Here is a 21,773-nt window from a genome sequence, read left to right as displayed (position 1 = left end):
GGCCAGAGTGAAAGGTTGGATTTTTGAGGGGTAGGGGTATAACAAAGGGAGAATGGGAGAACACCGAGCAAGGCCCCTTTTCTACCAAAGTATAAATATCTTCCCTATTGGACAGCTAGCGGGAACCAAAATAAAGTAGGTAGCACTGGCTAAGGTTCCCAGAGTTTTCATGCAGGACACCCTTAGGTTACAGCAGAGCTCGCGAACAGCTGCCAGGTGGCCTTAGAAACTATAGTTACTACACCCTCGGAGGGCCAGCCTCATAGCCTCTGGAGCCCCCAATGACACCAGATTACAGTGCCTCTTATGGGCTGTGGTCAACTTGCTCTTAACACCCCTAAAGATTACTTCTGCTGCTGAGTCCTCCATTCCTTCTGAGAGCTATGGACCAGCTCTGAATGCCAGTGGCTATGTCCCCCCACTCCCCATGCCCACTTTCTCCTAGGCTGAAGCACAAGTGCCTGTGTTATTTGGATATATTACTCTCCCCAGGGGAAGCAGCAGACAGTGAGGAGCAGGGTGTGGGTGACAGGGCAGCAGTTGCTGTGGGGGGTTGGCTGTATTTTTAACTCAGCCGCCTGTTTGGGGTTTCAATAGGGCCTTGTACTGAAACAGAGCCCTGCACTGCTGCTGCTGCCAAACTGTGTTATTGTGCAGGACAGATGTTGTTAATGCAATCCCCTCCTTCTGCCCCCAGCGCTAACCGCCCTGCATGTGCCAGGAGCCAGCACGACCATCCCGACAGATGGGGTCATGGGGTCGAGCACTATCGCTTACACCGAGCATGTGCCTTCCCCCCCTCCCCGAAGCGAGAGTTTAAAGGGGCAGCTGGTGAGGAGGGGAATTTTTGTTGTTTCTCATTGCTGGGGACATTATTTCTGTTTGTGCTGGAGACAGGTCAGGTTGTCAGGGGGAGCTGGGGCAGTGAAGGCTCCTCTTTGGGGAAAGATCCAGGGACGTTCCCTGAGAATCCCGGAGAAGGAAGGATCCCAACAACTGTAAGAGCCATTTGGGTTATATGGGTCCTCTCTTAGGGCTGATTTCCATTTGGAATCTGTGCTGGGGCCCCAGAGCTCAAGGGTGCATCCCAAGACAGGGTTGATCCATGGGGGCACCTTTCTCCCTCAGCAGCATTTGGCACCCTTGTTCCATGGGACACTCAGAAGCTGCGGGCTAGGGCTGTTTGTTTGGGGGGCAGGGTCACATTTCTCTGCTACAATAACCTCGCCCTGGTCTAATCATGAAGAGGTGCTGTTTGGAGCTGGGCATTTTCATTGCTCTGAGAACGGGGATGCAAGCAGACAGTGCGCGCCAGAGCGGGGGAGGACAAAGATGGGGACAGGAGACAGTTAAGATCAAGACTGCTGGCAGTGAGCTATTAAAGAAGCCATTGCTCTGTATAAAATTCAACCCTTGGACTGAATCCTTCCTTGGGTTACTCCACTGGCTGCGATAGGGCTACTCAAGATAGCAAAGTGTTTGCTGGAGCAGGCCCACAAATCTACCCATGCCTCCTTGGCTGCATGAAAGGGGGACTATTTTACCATGAGTATTTTTCTTGTCTTCCTAGATTTTTCCCAGGTACAGGCCATCTTGAGCGTGAGAGCTGCCCAAGGGGAAAACTGTTGCTGAGCTTGTGGTAAGAAGGCTGAGTGTAATATACACAGTCCAAGGCAGAGCTACTGTTAGCTGAGCTCCTCTTGCTGGTGGTGTAGGGTCGGATCCTCCAGCTTCTCTTGGGCAGGCACTAGCATGTATCCCAATTCATAAATATAGAGGGTGCTTTACTAAGCTGGCATGTTCCCTGCTATTCATAACAGATAGTGAGACTTGCCTGAGGCTGCGCACCTCCAATATGCAGCTTTCAGTCACAGGTGACCACTTTTAAAGGCAGCCTCAGGAAGGATGGTCCAGGGGCTGGGATACTGGCCAAGGACTAAGGAGACATAGGTGCAGTTCCCACAGACTTCCTGTGTGTTCTTCAACTTTAGTCTCTCTGTTCCCCATTTATAATGTGGGGATGATAGCTCTGCCCCACAGGGTGTTGTGAGGATCAATACACTAAAGATTGTGATGTGCTCAAAACCTATGGTGATGGAGGCCACAGAAATATATCAGACGGCTGGACAAAGAGCCAGTCCTACTAGGTAGCTTTTCCTAGTTCCCCATGGACAGATTTCCCCATGCATTGCATTAGAAAATCTATTGTCACCTCTGCCACTATGCTGCATGCTGTGGCCATGGGAAATTTCACTGGGGCAGCAAGAATAGAACTCTTGCTGTAAGAGCCCAGGCACCTACTACTAGACCTAACGATTTCCCATGAGCTGCTGGCAGTATGGGGCCTATGACTCACAGCAGAACAGTTCTGAGTCCACCCCCTAGATCTGGCTCACACTGGCACTCAGGAGTTTGCTACCCTATTATATAACACAGGCACCTGACCAGAGTATCCCCTTGCTGAGACCTCAGCCCCTGCAGAGGTGAGGCTGAGCCCCGCTAGGGTGCTGCTGCTGCCAAGGAGCCAGGGCCAGGCGGCGGGCAGTTCCCGGGGGGAAGGCGCCTGGCTGGGGCAAGGGGCCAGCAGAGGTGGTGGTCCTGGCCCTGCAGAGCGGACGGGAGCCGGAGGGCTGGCCCAGCAGCGCCCCCTCCCCCGTTGCCATGGCGCTAAGAGAAGTTTCCTTGCCGAGGGCCGCTCCGCCGCCCATCCCGGTGGAATTCAATTGCATCATCGCCTCCGGCGGTCGGTTGCCTGGACAACGCCGGGCACATTCGGAGATGATGTTCCCTCGCCGGCCCCAGTCCGCGCGCTGCGCCAGGGGGCAGCAGAGAGCCGCGGGGCAGGGCGGCGCGCGGGCCGCAGTTGGGATCCCGGCCCCTGCCGCGCGGCGGGCTGCAGTGCCGGGCAGCGCCCCGGGCCCCCGCTACAGCCCCGGGGAACGGGGCTGGAAGTGAGCTCGGGAGCCGCATGACCTCATGCTCAGGAATTGCCTGCCGGACGGGCTGGGCTCGCGCGGGGGAGAGGGAGCCGGGCCGAGGGAGGGGGACGGACGCCGCGGGGCGGGCAGGGCTGGAGAGGCGTGAGCCCCGCGGGGCTGGATCCCCGCTGCGGGCGGGCAGGATGCACCGCCCGCCCGGGCTGCTGACCCCACTGTGCGTCTGCCCCGCAGAGCCCGGCCCGGCGCCCTGAGCGCAGCATGCCCGCCCCGCTGCTCCTGCTGCCGCTGCTGCGCACCCTCCTCGCCCGCCTGCTGCTCCTGGCTCGCAAGCGCCTCCTGCCGCTGCTCCGGCGCCTGGGGGCCCGTTTGGGCTCTCGGGAGTCCCGCGAGGCGGTGCTCACCTGCCTGCTCTGCATCCTCAACCTGCGCAAGAAGGCAGACGACTGAGACCTGGAGCCTCCCCCGGCGCTGGGGGGACAGCGCCGTGCACCCAGCCAGGGAGGGGGAGCGCAGTCTGCCAGCAGAGGAGAGAGAGCACCCTGCGCCTGCTCTGGCCAGCCCAGGGGAGAACACGGAGCCCACCGAGGGGGGAGGAGAGACCCCAGCAGCCAGCCTGGGAGTGGGGGAAGGTCTCTCAACACCCTGCGGGAGACAGGCCTGCCCCCTGGGAGCAGACTCATCACTCCCCATCTCAGCTCTGCAGAGCTGCCCCTTTCCAGCCTTTTCCTGGGAGGATCATTTTCATCATCTTGATCTGAAGATGGGATCCATCCGCCCCCTCACCTCCCTTCTTCTCTCCTGCTCTTCAGCTCCGGTTTTCTGACAGCCCCTCTGGAAGGGGATCCCTCCCCTTTGCCCCCCCCCAGGGGCCTGGGATGGTTATTTTGTGACTTTCGCCTTTCGGAGCGGTTGGAAGCCCTACGTTTTGGGCCATTTCAAAGGAGGCTGGACAGAGGCCTGGGGAGTGATCTGGCCCTGGGCCCTGGGGGACGGACTAGACGGCACCAACTGGGGCTTCTCTATCTCTGTTTCTGGAGGCGGAGTTCAGCTGAAATCCTGTGTCGTTTCCTTGCCTCGAGGTTTGCAGGCTGCTGGCTGGATCCTTCTCTGCCTCACCTCTCCTTTGGCAGCCGCGGGTGGGGAGTTTGGGGTTGTGATATCCCCCACAATCTCCTGGGGACTCCACAAGGCTGATGTTTGGGGGAGGATGTCCGGCAGCACGGCGAGGAAAATCCAGCCCTTCACCATCAGCACCAAGCTCTCCCTGCCCAAGTGCACGGTGGACTTCCCTGGGGACTCCTGCCCTGATGACACCATGGCTGGCCTGGATAACCGTGCCCTGCGCCAGAACCTCAATGAGTGTGTCCCCCTGTACTTGGCTCGGGCCCAGTCCAGCCCTGTGCCCACTGGAGGTGGGTTCCGGAGCACCAGCCCAACTGAGGAGGGCATCACCGACGAGGACCAGCTCAACCGCAACTCACTAGCCCGCTCCATTAAGAAGATCACGCTATCTAACTGGCATGGGGAGCCTGGCCCTGGCAAGGAAGGGGTGTCTAAGGGCCCAGTCCGGACCAGCTGTGAGAGGAACCACAACAACAACAACAGCAGACCAGGGAAGGCTCAGTTCAAGGTAAGGACTCCTTGTACCCTGGCCCCAGGACCCTGCATAGACACGGTCCTTTGCTGTGCTCTGTTGCTCTGCATTCTGCCTCTCTGTTACATCAGGGCTAGATCTGTCCCCTGCCCCCCCCCAATCCTCAGCTATGGGAGTCTCCATGTCTGCTGCTCTCTTTCCTTCCCAGTGAGAGGAGATAGCACAGGCAATGTGTGGAGGGAGACAAACATGGGTCTCTCTCGGGGAAGGACGTCCCTTCTTGTAAAGGGCCTCTGGAGCTTGGTTGCTTCTCTGTTTGTCCTGTTATTGAAGACCAGTAGGAGCACCAACCACATGAGCCTGTAGAGGCAACATTACCCCCACCCCCAGGGAGAAGAAACCCACAGTGAGGGCGAGGGGGAGTTTGGAGACAAGAAGATGAGCATGCCTTTGGGGATACATCTGCATTCAAGTCCTCCTGAGGGCTCCTCTCTCTGAATCACTGTGGTAATCCCCACACCTCTCCTTTGGGGCCCTCACAGCAATTTTGGGGGGGGCAGTATCATTATCCCCCTTTTACAGTTGGAGAAGCTGAGGCTCAGAGGGGAAGGTCTCTTCCAGGGATCACACATTATGTCAGAGTCAGGAACAGAACCCAGGAGTCCTGACAGCCAGTCACCTGTGCTCTAACAACTCGAACACATGTCTCTTCTAATTGCTTGCTGCTTGAGCTCAGAAGACCCCCTTGGTGGCCTAAGGCTGGTGTTGGGAGAAAGCAGCTGAGATCTCAAGTAGAAACTCCCCATGATTTACCCCAAAACAGCTGCTTTCATAGTGGGGCAAGACTGGGAAGAGAGCAGAATACGTGATCGCCAAACCTCTGAGCTTCAGTGCCAGTAAAGGCCAGACAGCCTCACACAAGCCTCTGGTGTGCTCAGCACACAGGCAGATCTTTTTTTTTGGCTAATGCCAAGCTTTTATTCAATGCCAGTTACAGACTTTGGAGGGGGCAGGTCACCCCGTGATCGGCAGGCGGGGGGGAGGGGGCTCCGGCTGGGCAGCAGGATTTAAAGGGCCGGCACCGCGGGCAGCTCGGGGCTCAGCTGCTGTCGCCCAGGGTGAGCCGGTCGAAGAGATACTCGCCCAGCCCCGCCTTGGGCGCCCCCACACGCCGCAGGTTGGTCACGTGGTTGCCCAGCTTCTTGAGGAGCTTCACCTCCTCGTCCAGGTAGTGGGTCTCCAGGAAATCGCACATGTGTGGGTCTGCGTGGCTCGTGGCCACCTTGTGCAGGTCCAGCAGTGCCTGGTTGACGGTTTTCTCCAGCTTCAGGGCGAAGTCCATGGTGGCCTCCCCATCCCCCCGCTCGTCCTGCTCCGGTTTCTGGATGGCCTGCAGGAGGATGCGGCCCCCCGGCGGTTCTGGAAACCCAGCAGCCACTCAGCCTGTTCCCACCTCTCGCTAGGCAGCTTGACTGAGCAGTCCCCAGCTCGGGCAATGAAAGGGGGATTCTCATAGATCCTTTGCCTCCTCTTTTTTGGGTGGGGAGGGGACGTGCAATAATTGCTTTTTTCCCCCCTGTTATTTGGGACTCGGGAGATTGAGTGAGTGGGTCAGCCCCCACAGAAGGGGGCGGGATGGGAGGGGAGGCCTGCGAAATAGGGCTTTGTGAGAGAGGGAAGGACAGAGGGCTGACAGGGCGTCAGGACATGTTAGAAGGAGTACAGTGCGCTGGAGTGGAAGCTGGGTTAGAAGAGAAGGAACTATAATATCCAGACAGGGTGAGTGGGGCTGGAAGAGAGAGAGAACAACATGTTAGTACACACTCATTCTTGGCCTGCAGCCCCCACTGCTATCCCAGCCCTGGGCTCTGTCCGTGCCCTTTACTCCTGGCCTGCGGTCCCCTCTCCCTACTATTCCAGTCCTTGGCTCCCCACGCATAGTTCTGCTGATGCGCCTCACTCCTGGCCTGCAGCCCTGCTGTTATTCCCATCCTGGACTTCCGACACACAGCTCTTTCAATGCCCTTTGATCCTGAATTGTAGCCCCCTGGCCCCTCCCATCTCTCCCCGCTGTTCCAGCCCTCATGCATGCAAACGGATATGCCAAATTAACATTGTGGTTTGTGATGCAGAGAAGCATCTTCTGGAGGGTAAACTGAGGCCACTAAGCTCATTTCACTTGAGTGAAATCAGGATTGATGTCCAGGTTCTCAGTGGTGACCCACTAACACATTACCTCACTGCACTATCTCATTAGACCCCAAGGAAGAGTCCTTTAAGATGACCCTGAATCCTCAGCCAAGAACATGTGTGTGCGTGTGCACACGCGTGTCTCCCTAGCATTGAGCCCTATGGGGTCTGTGCTGGTTCCTCCTCTGGGTGGCTCTGGTTTACATGGTAGTGGCTGGCAGTGAAAGTCCCAGCCAGTCAGGGGCACCAGCCTCTCATTTGCAGCCTCCAGTCCCCAAAGCAAGGCGAGGCCTAACTTAGTTCTTCATTTCACGTGCACTCCGGAGCTGTCTGCTGGAGGGGCTGGGGCTGGGCAAGCGCGCAGCAGTTCGGCAGGAAGGATGAGGTCATCGCATGCTGACAGCCCTGTTTTCCTGAAGCTGGTGGATTGCGAGGCACAGTGTGTATAACGTGCCTGTGTCACCTGCAGGCTTATCTCCCATTGCTGAGCGCTGGGTGGGGAAGGGCCGAGCAGGCCACAATGGGCGTGGGGACAGGACTGCCCATGAGTGGTTCCCAGGATACTGTGCCTGGCACAGCAGCAGCCACTTAGTGTCTCTAACCACCTGCCGTTCCACAAACAGGATAGACGCTAATGTACATATGTGTCCGTCACCTCTGGGGGGGATCAGACCTGTGGGTATTGGCTGGGCAGGGAGGGCCCTGCTCCCTGTGACATCTGCTCATCCCACAGCTCCCAGGATGGTTCTGTCTGGGAGTGTTCAGCTCAGTTAGACTTTTCTGCTGTTTCTGATCATCCATTGCCGCCTCATGTCCCCTTTCCTGCTCAGGGTGGGCTGCCTCCTCCAGTGAAGATGAGGTAGATAGTGCTGCTGCAGGGCTGCTTGAGCCTGCCAGAGGCAGTACAGGGTGTGCGTGTAGCGTAGGTGCCAGGGAAATGGTAGCGAGAGGACTCCCAGGGTGTGTCAGCTACAGCGATTCCTGGGACGTTTGCTGCTGCCTGACACTTACAGCATATAGCTAGAGCCCTGCAAATCTGCGCATAGCCGCATGATATCTGCAGATATCCGAATCTGCTCACGCAGATTTCCGTGGACCATGTTTGCAGATCGGATGCAGATACAGATTCTGTATCCGCACAGGGCTCTATATATAGCCATCCCGACAGGGCCAAGCCAGGATGACTGCAGCAGTGGCACTAAAGGCTGGGGAGGGAATGGGTTCAGAGCCCGAGTGGGAACATCTACACAGCTGTTTTTAGCTCTGTGAGCCTGAGTCTCTAGACCTGGGCTCTGAGACTCGCTGCCAGGGGGTTTGTTTTGAAGCATAGACATACCCATGGGGTCCAGACCTGCATGCCTCACTCCCATGAGGAGCCCCATTGAAGCCTATTCCTGTGAGGGAAGGTGGTGAGCAAGACTTGGCCTAGAATGGCTTTCGCAGGGAAGGAGTATTATCTATTGGTTAGAGCAGGTGTGACCAGGAATCCTGGGTTCTATTCCCCGCTCTGCCACAAATGTGTTGTGTATCCTTGGGCAAGTCTTTCCTCTTCCCTGTTTGTAAAATGGGGCTAACAGTATTGACCCACCTCCGAGGGGGCTGTGTGAGGCGGAGCTAATGTTTGCAGAGTGCTTTGAGCCCCTCGGATGGCAGGAGCTCAGGACGTGGGCGGTGTTATGGTGCTGTGATTCCCAAAGGGACGATATGAAAGATAGGGAGTGACTAGCACATACCCCAAGGACTCTCTCTGCACAGTAAGCGAGCCCCTATTACTGGCTTCTCTTCCAGCTGTTGTCCCCTGTACTATAAGAGCAGAAGTGACTCCAGATGTTAAAGATGACCCGTCTCTCTGCCAGATGGGAGCATTGCAAGCATCCAGTATCCTAGAAGTCCTGGGTATACTTCCCAGCCTGCTCTGAAACACAGTCCACACACTGCAGAGTCCAACCAATCCCACACCCCTCTCTTTCTGGCTCTATTAACAGTAACAAGGTAACAACATGGGCCAGCTCAGCCCACACCCTAGATCTTCTCTCCCCAAACAGGTGGGGTGCTGAGCCACCTGCCTCAGAGAGGCAGCCAAGCCCACTTAACCCTTTCCTAGCAGGATCAACAGCCGCTAACAGGAGGGTGGTGGGGGTTCAGGCAAACACAGGCAGCATGTCACTGTGACCTTCAGGGGGTCTACACCTGAATGCCCCTATCCAAGGAGCCCAGGCTTTGGCTGCTCGGCGAAGAGGTCTCCAGACCTCTCTTGGTGAATGGGTGAGACTCAGCCCTTACAGACTGCTGCTTCTCCACCTCTAGGTCTTTCTCAGAAAGGAAGTGGATGTGGAGGAAGAAAAGCAGGAGGCCAGGAGCCCCCATGCTGGTGATTTCTGCTCTCCGGTGGACAAAGGTCCTCCCTTCCATATGGTACGTCCCTGGTTCTCTTGATTTATAAGGGCCTGTGTGGGTCTTGTACTGGGGTGGGATATTCTGGGTTGGTTTGGTGCTGTGTGAATGTGGTCTACAGGGGACATTTCCTGAGCACAAGGGTAGCTGGGAAAAGTGAGATCCCTCCTTCCAGGCCTGCGGTTGTGATGAAAAGCCAGTGGAACAGGGGCTAACGAAGACTCTCATTTAGGGGCCTCATGGCAAACCTGGCCCAATGGGGCAACATGCTTGCCAGCTCTCGGGTTTGAGGCCGAGTTTTGTACATAGGCCAATCCCTATAACTGAGCGAGCTTGTCATGTCTGTAAAGCAGGCCCAGCGGGCTCAGCTGTGAGCCGCCTCTGTCCAGGGCAGGGCAGGAGGGTGCATCAGATCCTGCTCTGAAAAGTGCATGACTGGTGCAGACACATCCTGGGCTTCCAGCCATTTGAATGGCCTAGTGTGGGGAGGGCTGCAGCAGCAAAGGGAACGGGCTGAGCGTTTAAACAGGAAGGTGAGGGGGGCTGGAGAGTCCAGGGATGGATACCTGAAAGGAAGCAGCATCCCACTCCTCCCTCCTCAGGCTTCCATTCCTCATTGGCCTCCCTGTGTCCTGCTTCTGGTCTCCTGGGGAAGCAGTAACAGTGTTAGCAGAGTCTGTGCTGGCTGTAGCCCTGTCGCTGAGCATCCCCGCGCACAAATGTTGCTGCTGCTTATTTAAGCAAGGCTGCATGAAGGTACCATGGGCTGTGCCCAGAGCCCCGGCTCCTGGAGTCGCATGACAGCATCAGAATCTCTTTCCAGGGTTTTTTTTAAACTATTTTTCTAGCCCTCGGGGTTGTGCAGAAAAGCTGGAAAAACGTGGCCCACGTGTAACGAGCGCAGTGAGATCTGCCAAGAGCCTGAAACGAGTGCTCTGAGGGGGGTACGCTGCGGCTGCCCCATCTGTATCCGGTAACTCCGCTGCTCCAGGTCATCCCCACTGTCTGACACCATCCCAGCAGAACACTCTGTGTGTTGGGGAGACCCTCATTGCTAGGGTGGTGTTGCAAATTCCCTCTCCCCCAAGTCCTCTGCTACAGTGGCTGAGGGCAGAATCTTCCCTTCCCAGGGATGGATCCCAGTCCACCTGAAGACAGGGAGCAGTGATTCAGGGAGGGTGGGGCTTCCCACCAGCCCAGCCTAGGGCTCTGGTACAGGTGACCCAAGTGGGGTTGGGGCCAGGTGCAGAGCCATGCATGCCCATGGCATGGTGACCTCCATAGGGGGCGTGTCTAGGGCCCTGGATTGCCTTAGTCCAGCCCTGATGTAAGGGCAGGTTTGGTAAGAGGGCTAGGTGAGGGTTGCAGGTTTGTTGAAGGAGGCAGTGAGCAGAGTGCCTGCTGGCTTGGTTTGGGGTTGTATGGGGGAGGGGTTTGTCCACCCAATGTGGCTCAAGCCTCATTTTCCAGCTGTTTTATTCTTTCCCTGGGTCCTGTTGCTGGAGCTCCGAGCTTGAGTCTCCTGTGGACAGTGCTGGCTGTCATACCACTCCTGCCTTCTCTCGCCAAAGCGCTGGGGTGATGGCCAGGATGTCTGGTCCCCCATTCAAACAGAATTTGAGCCCCCAGAGGCTGTTGGAGGCTTCCTGGGAGCAGAATGGGGCACCCCACAATGAGGCACAGAGAGGGTCAGGAGAGCCCCTTGGCACTGGCCATAGAGCAATAAGGTCCTGGGCCCAAGGGACCCGGGACATGGAAGTCTGGCCAGAGTTCTTCAACCAGTGTGTGCCACAGGCTGCATGGCTGCTGCTGTGTTCTAGGGAGAGGCTGCTGCTGTAACCTGGCTGCGTCCTGGTTTGGCCTTGACCCCTTGGCAGGGGGTGTATGTCCTTTACATGAACTAATCTCCAGATTTTTCTTGCCTTCTGCAGCAGGGCTGCTCAGGAGGCCTGGCTCAGCAAGCAGTCCCGCTGGGGCTGGGGGGAATTGTCCTGCAAGAATACAGCTGTTGATAAGCTGCCCAACTCACCACCCACAGTGCAGCCTTTTTCCACCTCTCCCTACTCCGTGCCAAGTGCTGCGCCTTGATCTGCCCCTTCCCAACCTGATCCACCAGGCCCTACGTTCCCTCCTCAGGGTGTGCACACAACCCTCACTAGTAAAACCATGGCACATCACACTCTACTGACTGGCCACTGCCTGATCCCTGTCCTTGTGCCTCCTGTGCCCGGACTGTAAGATCTGTGGGGCATGCCCGTAGCTGGTACAATGCCAGGTTTCTCGGTCTGCTCCGTCTCCCAGGAGAGGCTGGCACTGAGCTCCCTCCATGCAGCAGGACATGAGATCCTCACAACCCCGGCCCTCCGCAGGGGTTTGTGCAGCTGGACCTTGGGCTGAGCTTGGAGGAAGGCCAGTTCCGTCTCTGGCTGACCTTAGCTGTCGCCCCCGTTGGAGCTGGATCCCGGACAGAACATTCCGTCAGTGCGGACCACGAGAGCGAAACCCCAGAGGAAATGCAGAGCTTCTCCCCCTTGATGAGTTACTTCAAATAAGAATCTCCAGATGCCCCTAGAGGAGCTGTGGGCTGAGCTCCTGGGGAACGAAGAAGCACCATGTGGGGAGGGAGGGAGACAGGCGGGCGAATCGCCCTTTTCTTTCAGTTGCTGTCTTGCTTTGGAGCTCTGTTCATCACTGAAGGGCACTGGATGTTCGGGCGAGGAAAACCCTGTCCCCAGGGCCCTCCGAGTCTGGTGGGGGCAGGCATGGGTGTGGGACCAGGGCACTGCAGCCCCTTCCCCAGGAGGACAGAGCTCCAGAACCATTTCTCTATTGGGTGAATTTTATTCCTTTTAGCAGGAGGCAGCTGAAAGTAAGAGAACCAGGCAATACTCAGAGAGATGGTACTAAGCAAACTTCCTCCTGATGCAGGTCTGCTAATGCCTTTCATTTCTGGTCCTCCCCTCCACCCCCCACTATTCCTGTCCTGGGCTCACACAGCTCTGCCAGCGCCCCTCACTCCTGACCTGCAGCCCCCCTGCTATTTCCACTCCTTGAGCAGAAAGCACAACATTTGTCACATTGCAAAGTAGCTTAAATATGTGGAGAGAGATCCTTTGGGGCAGGGGTGATCCCCATTCCTGCCATGGCCATGCTAGAGGGCACTGGGCTCCCAGGCTGCTCCACTCCATTTTCTGGCTGAGTGCAATTGACACAATGCTGATGGCTCCCTGTGCTGTGTGGGAGGAGTAGAGGGAAACTTCCAAGATAACTGTGCTTTGATGTTGTGCTTGAGGGCTAGGGATTGGGGCCAGGCTTGAGAAGGAGGAGGAGGCAGCTGGGGCAGGGTGTGTGGGGGGGGAGAATGGGGTTGCCGAGAGAGTGCAACAAATGTCTGAGCGCCTCACAAAAATATTCAGTTTCACTAAAATCAGCTACTTACCAGAGGACAGAAGAGCAGCACATGTTGTCCCTGCCTCTAAATAGGAAGAAGGGTGATGCTGGGAATTACAGCCCACCTTATTGCCATCATATGATGATTAAAGGTAGGAATTATAAACCACATATCTAATCATGGGGACTAACCAGCTTGGCTTCTGCTGAGGAGAATCCGATCTATCAAAACTCTTTGAACATGTCAATAAAATAGTGGATAAAGGCAAAGTGGTTGACATAAGTTATTTGGACTTCCAAAAAGCCTTTGATTAAGTCCTGCACAGGAGGCTATTAAGAAAACTATGTAGCCATGGGGCGAGAGGCAAAATACCATCACAGATCGCAGACTGGCGGAGACAGAAAACAGAGAGTCAGAATAACTGGTTGATTTTCAACATGGCGAAGGTTAGCAGTGAGGTGAGCCAAGGCTCCAGACTGAGACCAGCGCTGTTTGACAGATGTGTTCATCTGGAAAAGGGAGTGAGTCGGGAAGTGGGAACATCTGCAGCTAGCACAAAATTATTTAAGTTAGTCAACTCCAGAGAAGAGTGTGAGGAACTTCAGAGGGATCTAACCAAGCTAGGTAAATAGGCACCACGATGGTGGGTGAGAGTGAGTGGTGACAAATACAAAGTAATGCACATTGGAGGGAATAGTTTGAACTACTCATACACCTTACAGGGCATAGGTGCTGGAAGTAGGAGTGTGGGGGGTGCTGCTGCACCCCCGGCTTGAAACGATTTCCATCATATACAGGGCTTACAGTTTGGTTTGATGGCTGTCAGCATCCCCACTATACAAATTGTTCTAGAACCCCTGTTACGGGGTTCTAAATTAACTGGGTGAGCTCAGGAAAAAGACCTGAGCATCATTGAGGACAGCTCAATAAAGACTGCTCAGTAGGGAGCTGCTGTCCAAAAAGGGAACCAATGTTCAGATGCGTGAGGAATGGGATGGAGAATGATACAGAACATATAAAAATGTCATTGTACAAGTCTGTATTATGCCCGTTCTGCTCATCCATCTCACAAAGAAACTAGACGAAATAGAGATGGGCCATAAGATTGATTAGAGACCTGGAAACACTTCAGAGTGAAGAGAGATTGAAAAAATTGGCATTGTTTATTTTAGAGAGGAGATAAATAGATGTATCAAAGGATACATGCTAATGAAGTGTAGAGAAAGTAGATCAGGCCATTCTGTTCATAACACTAGAATAAGGCACATCCAGGGAATTTGAAAGGTGGTATGTTTGAAACTAACCAAAGTAAACCCCTCTTCATGCAGTGCACAATTGGGCTGTGGAACTCATTGCCACTAGATACCATTGAAGTCAAAAGCCAAGAACTTAGCAGGATTCAACAAAGACTGGAGATTTGTCTGGAGAATGAGAATGTCCAGAGATACAATAATAAGGATTTTTAAGAGAGAGAAAGTTTTGGAAGGGTTGTGAACTCTTCTGCTTCTAGACGTAAGCCAACCTCTAACTGATGGGTGTTAGGGGGAAACTTTTCACAGGAGCAGGTTCTCTTACAACTCCCTACTGTAGGGTTTCTTTCACTTTCCTCTGAAGCATGGGCTACTGGCAACTGTCAGAGACCCTATCTGGATATAGCTCAGGGCTGATCCAGTAAAGCAATTCCTGTGTAACGTAAGGGAGAGGAAATGTACTGAACCAAGAGGAAGCAAATGGAGATGGTTGCATTTTACATTGTCTGTCTATTTAGATTGCAAACTTTTTGCAGCAAGGATTGTGCCTAGGACTAGCCGAGTGCAAAGACCCATGTGTGTTTGTGATGCCACGACAAATTCTGTGAACGACACGTGACTTCCGTCTCAGAAAAACACAGGACTAGAAACTCAGCTGGTGTAAATCATTGAAGTCAGTGAGCCAGATCCTCAGCTGGAGTGTCTTGGCACAGAGCTATTGAAGCCAATGGATAGTATTTAATGTTTGTGGGAACAAACCAGGCTGCCATCCCCTTTCATGTGTGTGTTTGGGTTGGCTCAGGTTTCCACCCCCAGGTAAGTGCACTAAGTCTTTCCATTCTTTGACTCCCTTAGATTTCAGGATGCCATGCAGCAGCCCCCTGGAAGGAAAGTGTCAAGAACAAGGAGCCAAGTGGAGTGGCTGGGCTGAAAACTGGCATCCGAAGCAGTGCAGGGCAGGCAAATGTCCCTAACCAGAGCCCTCTCATAGTCCAGTTCAACCGAGAGATAATGCAGGTAGAGTCCGGGGATCCCTGGAGGAAGGTTTGGGAGCAGGGAGCTCAGTGAATGTCTGGTTAATGGAGCAATTGCCCACGATGCTGCCCCACCATGCTGTGCCTCTACATTGAGGGTGGTGGGTTTGGCCCCTGGGGGGAGCAGTGATGGTAGGAGAGAGCTCCTTCCTTCCAGCTCCAGTGGAGGAATGAAGCGGGGATGTGTCCATGGCCGGAAGCCTTTCATCTGAGCAGCAGGAGTGTGAGGGGGAGTGAACGCTCAGCCCGAGCGAAGCCATTGTTGTGGCATAACGTCATATTTGGCTGCCTTTCTCCAGGCCGTCTGCCCCAGGGAGCGTGGGTCAGCCCGCATAGGGGCCCAGTTTCCTCCTCCCCCCACCCCCAGCAGCAGAGGCAGCACAGGAAAAGGGGTCACGAAAAAGGGGTGTCTCTGTCTGCTCTGCAGGGGGATGGGCTGGCAGCGGGGGGAGAGAGAATGAAAGGAGAACAGACTCCTCACACGGCGGGTAGAGAGATTGCCTGTGAGGCCTGCCCGCCTGGCTATGTCCTCTCCACTCAGCCTGCAAAGGACCTTGGCTGCCAGGCGAGGGGGACGTGGCCCAGCCAGACTGCAAGGCTCTCCAGAGGCAGCCAGAAATTCTGGGCTTTAGCATTTCAGTCTCCTTCTCCCAGGGGCTGTGCTCAGAGCCCCATTCCAGGGGACTCACGAGTGCAGACTGTTCTTGTTCTGACAAATCAGGAGCTCCTGCGCCAGGTCAGCCCAATGGACCCATCTCCCCAGTATCCCCACCTGCACCACCTGAGACCGACGGGACATCTAGCCCAGTATCCCCTGCTGCCTGCTACGCCAGCTCAGACCAATGGGCCATCTCCCTGTCATACCAGGTTGTCAGACCAATGGCCCCATGTATCCCTGTCTGGGATGGGCCCATTTACCCAGCTGTCACGCCAACTCCTGGAAGAAGTGGCTCAGTGCCGTCCCCAGGCCTGTTTCAGTGGCATTCCCAGATCAGAGCTCCTCCCTGTGTTCCAGGCCGAGAGCTGGGTGCGAGGGAAGCTGCGGGATCTGAAGGATGGCTGCAATATCCAGGACTGGGAACGGGTGGCACAGGCCCTGCAAAGAGACATGAAGGATTTTGAGAACACGCTGATCAAACTGAACCAGGTATGGTGGGGGCTCCGGGACAGACCCACTCCCATTCCAGCCTCCTTCGCAGCAACCCCCTGGCGTCCAGCCTGAATCCTGCTTGAATTGACCCGATTGGGTCCGTGCTGTCCTCTCCTGCACCCAGGCAGTGCCTGGCTAGCCCCGTGTCTTTGTGCTCCTCCATGCCCAGTCAGTACCCCAACAGGCCAGTGGATTCAAGGCTTAGGTTCTCTGAGCTGCTTCCCTTCCCTTCCTCTCCCCAGATGGGTGAGCAGCTCATGGGCCGGCCCAGCCCCAGTGTGGAAACTGTCAGGAAGCAGCTGCTGGCCCTGAAGGAGCAGTGGCAGCTGCTGAAGCAGACAGCCGGGAATCAGAACAAAGCGCTGGGCGGGCTGCGGAACCTGCAGGAGTTCAACAGGAGAGCGGAGCGGCTGGAGGCTTGGATCAGGCAGAAGGTATGGGGAGTGGGAGAGCAGGCTGGATGGGACCTCATCAGCTGTCTCCCAACTGCCTGGTGATGCATTAGGAATGTGCCCCACCCCCTGCAATGTCCAGGGGGCCCTGCCCCTGCAGTGGGGTCTCTGAGCCTTGCCACTGACTCTTGAGCAGAGACCTGCCGCTTGGAAAGGGCAGGGCAGCAGCCTGGGGCCCAGGATGGGACTGTAGGGCGGGGGGAGGTGGGGCCAGGGCACTAACAGGGAAAATGCCACTTGATTAAAAATGGTATCGTCATACTCTCAGCCTGTAGGCAAATTGCATTTGCCATGGCAACCAGGAGCTAGCTGCCTGCGTAACGTAGAGGGTGGCTGAGATCACTCCTGGACAGGGTGGTGGTGCTCCAGGGCATTTATCCCCATTACAGAAGGCAAAACTGAGGCCGGGAGGGGAAGGGACTTGCCCAAATTCACACATTGAGCTGGGAGTGGGACCCAGGAGTGCTGACTCCCAGTTGCCCTGCCCTCACCCTAGACCTCCTGCTTCAGGTTCAGTCTGGGGCCGTTTCTCTGTAGATCTCTTGGCTTCCTCTGCCCTCTCTGTGTTCTAACCCCCATCTGTCCCAGGAAGAGAAGCCCGCGCTGACTGCCCTTCTGCAAGAGAGCATGGACAAGATCCAGCTCACCCGCTGCATCCTTGACTTAAAACAGGTGAGAGTCCCTCCCCTTGCCTGGCTCGGGCTTGGTCCCTGTCACCCCTCTCCCAGGGGATGTCTTGCGTTTCTCAGCTGTTGCTCGGCCCCCAGGGGACACCTCGGACTTCCTAGCCAGGGCTCCATCTCAGCTCCTTGCTGGCTTGATGTTATAACCAGAGCAATGACTGATTGACCCGGGGTGAGCCAGAACATCTCGATAACACCCAGCTATCCGTTGGGGAGGCCTCTGCATGTTCACACTGTTGAGCCTAGCGCCCCCTGGTGCCACAAGCGTCAGAACGTTCTTTGAAGCCATGCCCATCAGCCACAGAGTCCATTGTGCTGGGGAACCCAGACCCAGCTGGGCAGTGGCTCCTGCCCAAGTCTCAGCAGCCAGTGCTGGGGCATCTGGAATGAAGCACATAGACTTTAAGGCTTGAAGGGACCATCATTATCATTTAGCCTGACTTCTGCACCCTGCAGGCCACAGAACTCTCCCACCCACTCCTATAACAGACTCATAATCTCTGGCTGAGTTACTGAAGCCCGCAAATCATGGTTTAAATACTTCAAGTTACAGAGAACCCACCATTTAGACTAGTTTAAACCTGCAAGTGACCTGTGCCCCATGCTGCAGAGGAAGGCAAAATAACCCCCGGGGTCTCTGCCAATCTGACCGGAGGAAAATTCCTTCCCGACCCCAAAATGGTGATCAGTTAGACCCTGAGCATGTGGGTAAGACCCCCCGCCAGACACCTGGGAAATAATTCTCTGTAGTAACTCCGAGCCCTTACCAGCTAGTGTCCCATCACCAACGATTGGAGATATTTGCTGCTAGCAGTCGCAGATCAGCTACATGCCAGTCCCATCATACTATCCCCTCCATAAACTTATCAAGCTCAGCCTTGAAACTAGTTAGGTTTTTTTCTCCCCACTGCTCCCCTCGGAAGGCGGTTCCAGAACTTCACTCCTCTGATGAGTAGAAACCTTCACCTAATTTCAAGCCTAAGCTTGTTGATGGCCCATTTATATCCATTTGTTCTTGTGTCCACATTGGCTCTTAACTGGAGCTGGAGCCAGGAGCTGATCTCTCCCATGGAGACTGGCTCGTTGTGCTGGGCCAGGGGAGTTGGTGGGATTTCTCTCTTTCTCTGTCTGAGCCCAGGAGGAGCAGCAGTTCCAGGGCCTGCATGAGGAGATGAACAGCCTGGCCCAGAAACTGGAGAAGCACGGCAAGAGTGAGAGCAGGAGCATCTCCGCCCGGCGCAAGCACCTCAATAAAATGTGAGTGGGGAGGAGTCACAGCCGCCTGGGGGCTGCAGAGCCAGGCAGGCTGGGCACAGGGAGGACTTGGCCTGTGAGTCACGTGACTGTGGGAATGGCTGGGGAGGCCGTGGGAGCCTGCACCGGGCAGCACGATCTGCAATAACCTCCTCCTGCTTTCTCCACCCAGGTGGCTGCGGCTTCAGGGGACCCTGAAGGAACATCATGAGACCCTGCAGCTGGCCCTGGAGGTAGCTGCCTTCCTCCAGCAAGCGGACACGCTCCTCAGAGCCATCCACGCCAAGGTACCGCTGAGGGCTCAGAGCAGGATCAGCTCCGGCCCCATCGATGGTTTGAGGGGCGCCGGGTGCCAGGATGGGAAGTTTTCACGCCAGGCTATCAGGCAGTTTGGAGAAAAGCCCACTCCTCTCTCAGCCCCTGACACCTGGGCTAGCACAGGGCTGGGGAGGTTGTGGAAGGAGTATTCTCCCCACCAGGAGGCTGGGGAGAAAGCCCCTTGTTTTGCTCTACAGCCACCCCCAGCCAGCCCCCGAGCGGCTTGATGAGCAGTTTCTGCTCCTCCATGGCCACCAGCTCTGCAGCTGCAGGCAGGGTATCAAGGGAGTTAAGGATGGAGAGGGGGACCCCCAACTCAGCGTAGAGGAAAAGAGCTTGGCTCTCCTGGCCAGTCAGAGTGTGAGCTATCCCACTGCCTGTGCCCTATCCCTATCAGACACTTGGAACTGAGCTGAAGCGAGGCCTCTCCCCAGCCCCAGGGTGTGAGCAGAGCCCAAAGTGAGAAGGAGGCCATGCGGGGCCCGATGAGGGAATATCACACTCGGCCTCTTCTTCCCTGGGGCCTGTCTGTACTCCCAGGAAATGATGGACATTCCCTAGCACCTCTGGGAAGGTGACATTCTGGGGACTCCCTGCTCTAGGGCTGAGTCACCAGCTCCCCTGCCTGCTATGGAGTGGCCGCCCCTCTCAGCCAGACCCCTGAGTTACATCATTGCTGGTGCTGCGAGGGGTGATGGCCCCTGTCATTGGGGAGCAGGATTGGAGGAGGGGACTCCTGTGTGACATGGGGTGGGGACTAGGATCACTCAGAGGGGATCCAAATGGCTCAGAGGCACTGCAGAGAGCAGGGCCCTGTCCCCACCTTCCCCTAAGGGGTACAATGATTGCTGCTTCTTCTTGCAGTGGAGGAACCTCTGTGGCGTGGGGAAGCAGGGGGACCCCGAGTCCGGCCGGGACCGAGACGTCAGGGATATTGCTAGCCAGGTCATGGTAAGTGTTGGCATTGCGCTGTCCCAAACTCACCCGAAATGGCTCACCTGAGAGGCAAGGCGTACTGCGCGTGCCCTGACGGGACGTCTCCCCCCATCATCCGGCTTGGACATGGACGTTACAGCCCCTAGCAGGGTGTGGCATGGGCAGAATGGCCTGGAGTCAAACCCTCACCTGGCCGAACTGCCAGCATCAAGGGGTTCGGCGTACGTCATGCCCTGAATCCTCTGTAACGGGGGGGCTGCATCCAGGGCTGCCTTCAGCTGCCAGACTGGCATCTCAGAGGGCCTGGATCTTGGGCAGGATTTGGTGTGTGGAGCGGAGGGATCAGTGGGAGGGCTTGTTAGAAGGGAGCTGGGACCCTGTGTCCTGCTGTTCACCTGCCCCTGGAGGGCTAACCCAGCATTCCCAAGGTGGCCTCTGTGCTCAGCTCTGCTCTCTGGAGGGGCACCCTCAGCCAGCCCCATTAGCTCACTTTGTGCCCCTCTCGCTCCTCCAGATGTTGGATGTGACCGTGTCCCAGCTCATCAGCCTCCATCCCAGCCTGGCAGCACGAGTCCTGCACAAACACCGAGACGTCAAGGAGAGCTGGGCCCAGCTTCAGCAGGTGCTGAGGTACAGCAGAGCCTAATAGCAACACACCCACCAGCATCCCCCCTAAACACAGAGCAAGCCCAGGGCTGAATTTAGCAATGCGTGTGCGTTCACAGGGGTCACTTGTTGCCCACTCCTGCCTCAAGACCTGGTGAGCAGAAGGGCGTGTGACTTAAAGCATGAGGGAGCCAGGACTCCTGGGTTCTATTCCCAGCTCTGCACTGGACTCATTGTGTGGCCCTGGAGGTGTGCCTCAGTGCTCTTCTGTACACTGGGGAGAATGCTCCAGACGCCTTCGTTACAGGGGTGCAGGTGGGAGGAGGCCTGAGGGCAGATAGAGTGACCTATGAGATGCCCCAGAGTAACCTCTGCCCTTTGAGCTATTATTTGATTGACTTGGAGAGTGGGCTGCTTGAGTGTCTCAGCCAATCACAGGAGAGCGTAGCCAGAAACAGGCAGGGTGGCTTTGGGTTTACACACATGTTGGTTCCTGAGTGGCTGAAGTTGCTCTTCCCCAAGCCACAGAATCTGAATCCGTGGCCACGGCTGATCCCCACAAGCTTGGTGGCGTGGGAAAGGCGTTGGCTTGGCCCATTCTATGGATATGTTCAAATCTGAGCTGCCTGCCATTGGGCAGTGGGGCGCTGGAGCTGGGGTTTCAGCTCTGGGAAACAAGAGCTGGACTTTCCAAAGAGCTCAGCTCCCGTTACACAGGTAGGGTCAGGCTATTGGGAGCTGCTGGGTGTACAGTGCTTTTGAAAATCTGGCCCCACATCTCCATCATCTGCTGGATTCCCCGGTATTGAGGGTCCCCACGCCTGGCTGGAGCGGGGTCCTTGGGGCAGAACCCACATCAGCTATGGCTGCAGTGAGCCAGACTCTGCTCCTGAGTCAATCCCAGAGGACTCACGGGGCCAGAACAGCTTAGGGCTCTCTTCCCCATTCGCTCTCCTCTTGCCTCTCACTCCCCTCCCCTCCCATTGTCCTGTGTGTGCTCCCCATCTCCCAGGAACGAGACGTCACCATTGCTGGCCCTGGTGAGCAGTTTGCCGATGGGAGAGACCGATGCCCTGAGCCCCGAGCAGACAGAAGCCAGCAGTGGGGGAGTTGCGGGGAAGGAAGCCGCAGACAAGCGGAGGAGGGTCCCATTAAGTGTGGTGAGTATGGTAGCTGGGGCCCCTCCCTCTCCCCAGCCCTCCCCTTCCCTGCAACAAGAGCAGCCAAACCAGAGCCACTTCCCTTAGACACCCAGCACATGGGGAAAGAGTTTGAGCCCGTGAACCCTAAGTGACAGCTGTGTGACCCCTCCTGTGACCCCAGGGCCGGCTCCAGGCACCAGCTTAACAAGCAGGTGCTTGGGGCGGCCAAGGGAGAGGGGCGGCACCTGCGGCAATTCGGGGGCGGCAGGTCCCTCACTCCCTCTAGGAGCAAAGGACCTGCCGCTGAACTGCCGCCGCCGATCGCGGCTGTTTTTTTTTTTTTTTTGCTTGGGGCGGCAGAAATGCTGGAGCCGGCCCTGTGTGACCCCCTCTCCAAACCTTGGGATCCCCTCTATGAACCCTGAGTGACAAGCATGTGA

General features: G+C 56.2%; 1 protein-coding gene and 1 pseudogene across 4 annotated transcripts; one reads left to right on the top strand and one right to left on the bottom strand.

The window, feature by feature from the left end:
* The first annotated feature begins 850 nt into the window (after positions 1 to 850).
* LOC112102456 (spectrin beta chain, non-erythrocytic 5-like) lies at positions 851 to 21,461 on the top strand. 4 transcript variants are annotated; one of them, XM_024193767.1, is made up of 13 exons: positions 851 to 998; positions 1,571 to 1,639; positions 4,019 to 4,569; positions 9,031 to 9,138; positions 14,614 to 14,775; positions 15,808 to 15,939; positions 16,185 to 16,376; positions 16,983 to 17,066; positions 18,216 to 18,334; positions 18,504 to 18,618; positions 19,514 to 19,600; positions 20,100 to 20,215; positions 21,204 to 21,461. In XM_024193767.1, the coding sequence occupies exons 3-13, from the start codon at positions 4,147 to 4,149 to the stop codon at positions 21,436 to 21,438; spliced, it is 1,773 nt and encodes a 590-aa protein (XP_024049535.1). In that variant the 5' UTR covers positions 851 to 998; positions 1,571 to 1,639; positions 4,019 to 4,146; the 3' UTR covers positions 21,439 to 21,461. The 4 variants fall into 4 exon arrangements, with proteins under 4 accessions (XP_024049535.1, XP_024049534.1, XP_024049537.1 ...); XM_024193766.1 differs by having other exon boundaries at positions 3,171 to 4,569; XM_024193769.1 differs by lacking the exon at positions 9,031 to 9,138 and having other exon boundaries at positions 3,171 to 4,569.
* LOC112102468 lies at positions 5,593 to 7,823 on the bottom strand (annotated as a pseudogene).
* Positions 21,462 to 21,773: the final 312 nt, after the last annotated feature.

This window comes from Terrapene carolina, unplaced genomic scaffold (assembly GCF_002925995.2).
Source record: "Terrapene carolina triunguis isolate 2854851 unplaced genomic scaffold, T_m_triunguis-2.0 Scaffold85, whole genome shotgun sequence".
Lineage (NCBI taxonomy): Eukaryota > Metazoa > Chordata > Testudines > Emydidae > Terrapene > Terrapene triunguis.
Note: the sequence above shows the minus strand (reverse complement) of the source record. Positions and strands in the feature narration are given on the sequence as shown.

What these genes read in the sequence shown, in the direction of transcription:
- LOC112102456 (XM_024193767.1), top strand. Translation starts at nt 4,147, where the DNA reads ATGTCCGGCAGCACGGCGAGGAAAATCCAGCCCTTCACCATCAGCACC. An exon ending in TCAGAGCCATCCACGCCAAG is followed by an intron (nt 18,619 to 19,513) that starts GTACCGCTGAGG and finishes TTCTTCTTGCAG; the next exon opens with TGGAGGAACCTCTGTGGCGT. An exon ending in ATATTGCTAGCCAGGTCATG is followed by an intron (nt 19,601 to 20,099) that starts GTAAGTGTTGGC and finishes TCGCTCCTCCAG; the next exon opens with ATGTTGGATGTGACCGTGTC.